The 7,880-nt window shown below is 52.6% G+C and overlaps 1 protein-coding gene across 1 annotated transcript in view; it reads right to left on the reverse strand.

Annotated features, from left to right (window-relative positions):
- The window catches only part of SMOC2 (SPARC related modular calcium binding 2), a 117,382-nt gene that overhangs the window by 87,879 nt on the left and 21,623 nt on the right, over positions 1–7,880 (reverse strand). The window contains 2 exon segments of the mRNA XM_077757381.1: positions 3,241–3,340; positions 7,538–7,769. Of these exon segments, the coding sequence (XP_077613507.1) occupies positions 3,241–3,340; positions 7,538–7,769 (332 nt within the window).

The raw sequence follows: 7,880 nt of genomic DNA on the forward strand, positions 1-7,880 counted from the left end.
CATTTCCCTGGTACACGAGCCTCAACACTTCTCCTGATCGCTGGCCATCAGGCTTCCTTCCTTTATAAAATGCTGCCTGTTTAAGGGGCGCCTGGGGGCTCAGTGGGTTAAGCATATGACTTCAGCTCAGGTCACGATCTCACAGTTTGTGAGTTCGAGCCCCACATCAGAATCTGGGCTGACAGCTCAGAGCCTGGAGCTGCTTCTGATTCTGTGTCTCCCTCTCTCTCTGCCCCTCCCCTGCTCACACTCTGTCTCTGTCTCTCAAGAATGAATAAATGTTAGAGGCGCCTTGGTGGCTTAGTCGGTTAAGCGTCTGACTTTCGCTTAGGTCGTGATCTTGCAGTTTGTGGGTTCGAGCCCCGCGTCGGGCTCTGTGCTGCCAGCTCAGAGCCTGGAGCCTATTTCGGAGTCTGTATCTCCCTCTCTCTGACCCTCCCCTGCTCACGCTATCTCTCTCTCTCTCTCTGCTAGAAATAAAAATATTTTAAAAAAATGAATGTTAAAAAAAAAATTGAAATGCTCCCCATTTAAAACTTTGGACCATTTTTTGCTAGTGTCATCTCATTTTTCTTATCAATTAATGGGAGTTTGGCTATTTTGTAGTAATGGCTTAAAAATACATATTGATAGAATAAAGGAACCCTTCTTCCGAGAGTCCTTCTGGGAGAAGGGAGAAGGTGGAAGACTTGGGGCTCTCGTCCCGCTGAAATCTCACCAACATGTGGCATCTGCCTCCCTGCGCTGTGGTCCATTCCTGTGTCAGCGCGTGTTCGTAATACACACACGTGCACGTTCTAAGTGACAGTTACTCTTTATGGCCACATTTTAAACCTCTTTTCCAGGTTTTACATGTTTATAGCGTGTATTTACAGGGTAAGCTTGGTGTGAACTCCAGGGCGCAGGCAGCTGCTGAACACTGAGGCTCACCCAATTCCAATAAACCAGGTGCAAACCAGGGCCGTCGTTTACAGCCGTGGCTAATGGACACTAGCCACGACGGACCAGCCGGGGGACCAGTGAGGGGGGGTGCACACAGAGTCCCTGGCTGTCTGCGGACCAAATCCCGAGCCCCTGCGGCGCATTAGCGTCCCGGCCCGTGCACAGTGCGGTCCCATCACCCCGCCGTGCTGCAGGGCCTGCGAGGCTGTCAGCCTCTGGGGAGAAGTCCACCCTCGTTATGCAAGAGTCCATCATACACTGTTCACATGCGTGTGTGCCTGAGCGGGCCTGGGCGGCGCGCGTGCATGCGTGAGCTCCAGCGTCCCGAAACCCCCTGGTCTGACCCTCTCGACAACCCCCCACAGCCCTGCAGAGCTTCTGAGCATGGCCCCTGCTCTCCACTCCTGCGTTTGCACAGAGTAAGAGCACGGCTGAAGCGGGGGCTGAGAGGCTTTCCTACAGCTCCCTGGAAGTTCTTCAACGCACCAGCAGCACCAGCAGGTGTGAGGGGGCACCGGCCAGGCACCCCGAGGTCACAGCCCCCAAACCGTGGAAGTGGAGAGAGGGTCTGAGAGGAGAGCCGGCCTCGTCCACACCCCAACCCTGCCCTGGAACACTGAGCTTCTCCCTTGCTTCCCACACAAGAGACCCCGGACTTCTGAGCACGCTGTTTTTCATAATCCATCACGTGGACCCCAGAATCCACACGGACAGTGAGGAAATGGAGCCTGTCTATACAGTTAAATTATAATCACTAGTACCTTCTTGGAAAAACACGTGAGTCACAGTACAGTGGTTTGATTCCAAAAACAAAGGACTGTTTGGAGAATGTAAGAAATTCAGCCAATTTTGTACATGGTTTTCCGATAAAGATCTTTTAGACACAGCTTAATTTTTCAAACGGTATCACTAAAATCACAGAAAATAGGAATCCCCCTGGCCCTCTCCTGTGAACAATAAGGCTCCATGCAAACTGCTGCCACACGCCTGAGATGAAGTAAGTCTGTGAAAGTACGTCCCAGAGCGAGGGACCCACGCGGAGGCCACGGCGGGTACCATTCTCTCCTTTCCTTCAGTTACTCCGTGAGTCTGCACAAGAATTATTAGGTGCAAACGTTAGCTCACTAAAAATATTTGTCAGCAATTTTTAGCTCTTGGATAACAAAATAGTTATTTGAAATAAATATATTTTAATTCCGCATCATGCACACCCCGTGGCTTTTAAGTGATGACCAGTCACTGGAAATATTAGGTTTCGTGTTGCTGTTAATTACAGATGTCATCGGGCTGGGCAGTTATGAGTTCTGGCCTGTGTCTTGGCTGCTGGTAGAAGCATCTGAATCATGAGCAGAATCCCTAATTAGAAGGTGCCTGACCTTTAAATAAAAAAATAAGTCTAAAAGTAAGTCCTCAATTTAAATGTTTCAATATTTTACATGAAGTATCAGGACTATGCCCTGAACTTCATTATCACTGTGGCTATGTTGTACCACAGTCTAATCTAGGGACCTCAGTGCAAAGGTCATGAAGCCCCTTCACAGATGCTCTGATAGGTCCCCACAGCCAATTAATCACAATTCAAAGGGTGCCTGGGAGGCTCAGTCAGTTCAGCGTCCAACTTCAGTTCAGGTCACAATCTAATGGTTCGTGAGTTTGAGGCCCGTGTCGGGCTCTGTGCTGACAGCTCAGAGTCGGAGCTGCTTCAGATTCTGTGTCTCCCTCTCTCTCTCTCTGCCCCTGCTCTTCTCGAGCTCTGTCTCTCTCTTTCTCAAAAAGAAACACATAATATTTTTAAAAAATCACAACTCAAGCTGCAAAACATTCTCAAAAATGATGTGAATCATTTATATCATTTTTGGTAAAATATTTATGGAAAATGGACGATTTCATAGTCTCTCCTGCCAGGAAGATTACCTTCGTGCACCAAGCCCTCATATGAGGAATAAAATAACACAAATAAACCATCTGTGGCTGGAACTGTGAAGAATGGGCCTCTTTTTCTTTGCAAACATATACACACAAAACCAGAACTTTCCTTTTTCTTTTTTTTTTTTCTTTTTTGCCAAAGAAAACACGTGGCGATCTGCACTGCTGACTACAGCCCTTGTGGTCATTCCTAAAAGACTAAGAATCCTGAGTCAAAGAACCTTCCATGTTCAGACCTGGCTTTTCGTGCCATTTGAGGTTCTGTGCGGGACACAAGCCCGGCTGTCAATCCCCGCCGCCACCTACTCCGCATTTCCTCTGCGGCGCCAGCGCACAGGGCGAGGGTCAGGACGGCGGCGCGCGGGCACCTACCGGGGCACCGGGGCGTCTTGTGGGCCACGGCCGTGCCGCTGACGGGCCTCCCGTTGGGCGTGACGCACCAGCAGTATCCCGTGTAGCTGTGACACTGCACCTGCGGGCGGCAGGACAGGGTCAGCTCGCCCCGGCCCCCGAGGAGGCCACACCCGCTTCGTGGCGGCACCGGGACACAGTGACAGGCGGCCCAGGCGCTTGTGCTGCGTTCGCCCCCGCCCCCCCAGGAGCCCCGGCAGGCTGAGGCACGCTCAGGCTCTCCCCAGTGGGCCGGGGCTGCGATGGGGAGGGGACGGCGTCCCCCNTGTGCTGCGGGGCCCGGGGCACCTGCCCCATCGGAGGACGGCCTTGGCAGGAAATCCACGGTGGCCCTCGTGTGTGTCACAGCGTCCCAGGGTCTCAAAGTGATGCTAAGGTCCCCCCCTCCATCTCCAAGAGGAAAATCTGACAGGAAGTCAGATAAAAAGTCAAATACCCTTCGCCCTCCCTCGGCTCTGTCCCAGATTTTCGGGTGTTCACGTTAACAGTGCTGTAACATGATTTGATAAAAAGCGCCTCGTTCCTGCTGCCCCTTGGGAAGCTGCCCCCTGCGACCCCGTAAGCTGGTGAAAATGGAAGCAGCTAAGTGTGTCTCCTCTCTGGACACAAGTCGGGAGACGAGACGAGACCCTCCACCCAATCACAGACACACGCACGTGCACGAGGGCCGTAGTGGCTCGTGGGCGAGGCCGCCTGTCACCCATCACCCCCACTGCCCGCACCAGCCCGCGTGGGGCGTCTNGCCTCCCGCCACGGGCTCCAGGGAGGGGCCCCTTGGACGCCGCGGCACAGCATGCACGGCCGGGCCCCCACGTGTGCCGTCCACGGGCCTCTCGCCCCGGGACACGCCACCACAAGTTCGCATTTTCTTCGGGCCATCGGACGATGTAGCTCATCTGAGTTTTAAAACTTGAAATGAATGGCTTTCCCAATTTTCCTAAAGTGCTTCCAGATTTAAATAATAAGTTGTCTAGATCTTAAAGGCCCTCTGGACTCCGAGAGTCGCCTCTTCAAACGTGTCCACTGGCCAGCATTTTAGATGGTGACTTTTGATTGCCTGGTAGTAAGAACTGCTGGCTATGACAGAATGGAGGCCGCGGCCACAGCCCCGGCGGTGTCAGCGTGCTGAATATAGACTCTGCTGCCCAGCGTCCCCGTCCCCGGCTTGTGTGGACTGCGGGCTGCCGGCCGCACCGTGTGCCAGGGCATGCGTGCTGCAGACAGCGCTCTTCCGCCCGGGCCCGGGGCTCATGTGTTGATCTGCACTCCGGCCTGGCCAGCCCGCACTCAGCAACATGTGGTTTTAATGCAGCCTGTGTTTTCGCTGAGGACAAATCACTGCCTTGCTGGACTTCTGTCCTCATTTTTTTTAGTATAACCTGTGGTTTGACTGTCTACAAGGAAAAGTGATATGATTCCAGCCCTCGCAAGGTCCCCACCAGGGCACAGATGAAATCACAAATCATTTCTAATACTTGAACTATCACAAAACGTGCCCAAAAAGCATAAATTTTCCAAGCAATGTGTGGGCCTCGTTCCTGGCTTGGATGCCTTCCTTAGGAGACTCTGCGTTTACGGCTGGTGGGACGTCCTCAGGCACGCAGCCCTCATATCTGACGGAAGATTAAAGTCCAAGTTTTCGTCTGGCACATGGCGGGCTATGGAGTTGCAGGAAACAGGATTCCGTGGCCTGGAACTGCAGGCGCGGCCTGAGCCGTCCCTCGAAATTAAGTCTGTAATCACCTCCTAAATGAACGTGCCATCAATCTCACACCACCTTCTCGTTATCCTTTTTCTAGATCTTCCAAATCAGGGTCTTTGCTACTGAGCAGAGTATGAACAGCACCCACCAGCTCAAGGCTACTGAAATATGCAAAATGCCAGGAATTTCACTCAAAATTAGCAGTGTCTCCCTTGTGTCCTCCTTAGTGTGTTACTTATCTTACCGTGGTCAGAACATTGATACGAGATCCACCGATTTTTAGCTTCTGTGTTCCGTGCACCACAGCGTGCTACAGGTGAGCCTGTGTCACTGTCACTCTCCCTCATGCCCTTAAGGTCACTTTGAACCCTTACACGGCTAACATATACACACTCAGGATGAATCAAACGCCCCTCTTTGCAGAAACCCGAGTTGTAAGCACAGCAAGATGAAGGCCGGGGCTGGATGTTTTTCTGGTCAGTGACCCGGTCTGGAACGCGTCCTGTGTGGTTAGGACTTGGTGCCCGGTGCCGTGCACCCTCTGAGGTCCAGACGCCCTCATTGCTGCATGCTCATGCCCAGCACAGGCTAGGCCCGGGTGGGGCCGGCCTCGGGGCAGGGGGGCTGGACGAGCAAAGGCCACCAGACAAAGGAGGCACACTCTCCTTGGGCGGTGGCCACAGAAATGATGGCCCTATGAGAAACATGCTTTTTATTTTTGCTGGCGTCCAATGAAAGCAGACACTGTATTTCAAAGGTTGTAATATTTTATCCACCCATAATTTTGAAGGCCAGACTCTGAGAAAAACTGAGGATTCTGCGCCGCTATGCTCTTTGCACAAATAGAACATTCGTGGCCTCCTTAACATAGTGGGTGTGCGGCGATAAAGGGCCAGCAGTGCGAGCAAGCTACCCCGTCTGCCGAGCCACCACCGGTCAGCAAGGGCAGCGGCAGCAGAGTCCACCGGCACCTCCCGTGGCCTCAGCAACCCTGAGCGGGAGGTGGAGGGAACAGTTCCCCCTTTAAATAAGTATTATCATTTGAATGCAGAAAGACGGAAGCAAATTATAATAGAAGAACCTGAGTCCACAATGGGGGTTGCCAAGTTGCACAGGGACAAACCCAGATGCACCGCAGGCCGTTGGAAGAATATATTAAAGTATTCAGAGTGTGTACAACGTTTCCACAGGAGATAACGGCTCGCTGACATCTGTGGGGTGACTGGTGACCACGAGCGCCAAAGCATCAAAGACCACCCACCAGCGTCACCACGTCCCCTTTACGGAGTCTGAGTGCGACCCCTCTGGGGCAGGCGGCCCCGTGCTGCACTGACACTCTCCCCGCTCTGCTGCTGAACTCGCACTTTGTGAACGTAGGGGCCGCTGAAGCGCATGGAGGAGGTTTCTTCACACAACATTCCAGAGCCCTGCTGTGCCTCTGACGGAGGCTGGGACGTGTGAACAATGGCGCTGCTCCTGCCGTGTCTACTTCAGTCCAAAGGAAGGACATTTCTAACCTCGGACCTATTAGAACCCCATTAAGGAGGTAAGGTGAACATGACTGGCATGGGGCTTCCGCAAGAGAGACTCGCAGATATGATGAGAAAGTCCTGGAACACAGCTTTAGGCAACGGCTATTTCAGATAGCCCGCCTGTGGGAAGGAGGAAGTGCAGCTCAGCTCAGACACGGTGCGGAGCAGGAACCAGGACCCACCTGAAGACTGGGTGGAGCCACATGTACACACATGTGTGCATGCACAGAAACACCTGCACATGCACACACAGATACACACATGTATATATGCATGTGTGCACATACATGCACATATATGCAGACACAGATGCACATGATACACATATGCATACATGTGGTACACATACATATATGCACAGATGCATACATAGACACACATGTATATACACATGCACATGCAAACACAGGTACACAGATACATATATGCACAGATACATAGGTATGCATGCACATGCACATGCACACAGATAAACACCCATATGCACATGCACACACACACACAAATGATACATACCCTGTGCACACACAATAAACAGAGCTATATATACATATACATGCACACAAGTATATGTACAGATACACATACCTATGCACACATGCACATGAACAGATACACGTGTTCACATGCACACACAGATACGCACACATGCACACAAAAATACACACATACGCACACAGATGCCCACATGCACACATGTATATACACATGCACACACATATAAGCACACAGAGATAGTCGTGCACACACACATCCTGCATAGATTTCTTTTATGAAAATCTCTGTTTTGTTGAAGAAAACAACGGGCTAAGACCTGCTTTATAGCAGCTGAACCACATACTCCAGGACTGGACGCTTCCTGCGGGTTCACAAAGCCTCCTGGAGAAGCTACACGAAATGACTCTGGCCTCTGGCTTCCCAAAGGCGATGCCCCCAAAAGCAAAAGGAAACAGGGCGAGGGAGCTCGGAGCCTGATTCTTTACAGTCCGCGTGTAAATCAAGCTTGTTGGGAGCACACTCTCACCATCAGGAAAATGGTTGAATAGAAAGGATTTAGGGTTCCTCTGCTCCCACCGCCCTGCTTCAGAGACGGGAAGGCTGGTGTGGACGTGCAGCGCCAGCCAGCTGGCGAGAGAAACCGAGGCCCGGAGGGTGCGGGCGGGGGGAGCTCCCGGCACCCCAAGCCCGGCCGCGCGGGGGCGCTGATGAGCGCGTTCCCAGCGCCCACGGGAGGAGCAGGCGGAGAGGAGAGGCCGCTGACCGCGGAGGGGTCGCAGGCCGCAGGCGGCGACGTCACAGTTTTAATAAAATAACGGAAAAGTAGAGGGCGTTCAGAGATGCCAACCCCAAGCCCGGCGGGGTGGCCG

This window comes from Crocuta crocuta, unplaced genomic scaffold (assembly GCF_008692635.1).
Source record: "Crocuta crocuta isolate KB4526 unplaced genomic scaffold, BGI_CrCroc_1.0 scaffold506, whole genome shotgun sequence".
Classification (NCBI taxonomy): domain Eukaryota; kingdom Metazoa; phylum Chordata; class Mammalia; order Carnivora; family Hyaenidae; genus Crocuta; species Crocuta crocuta.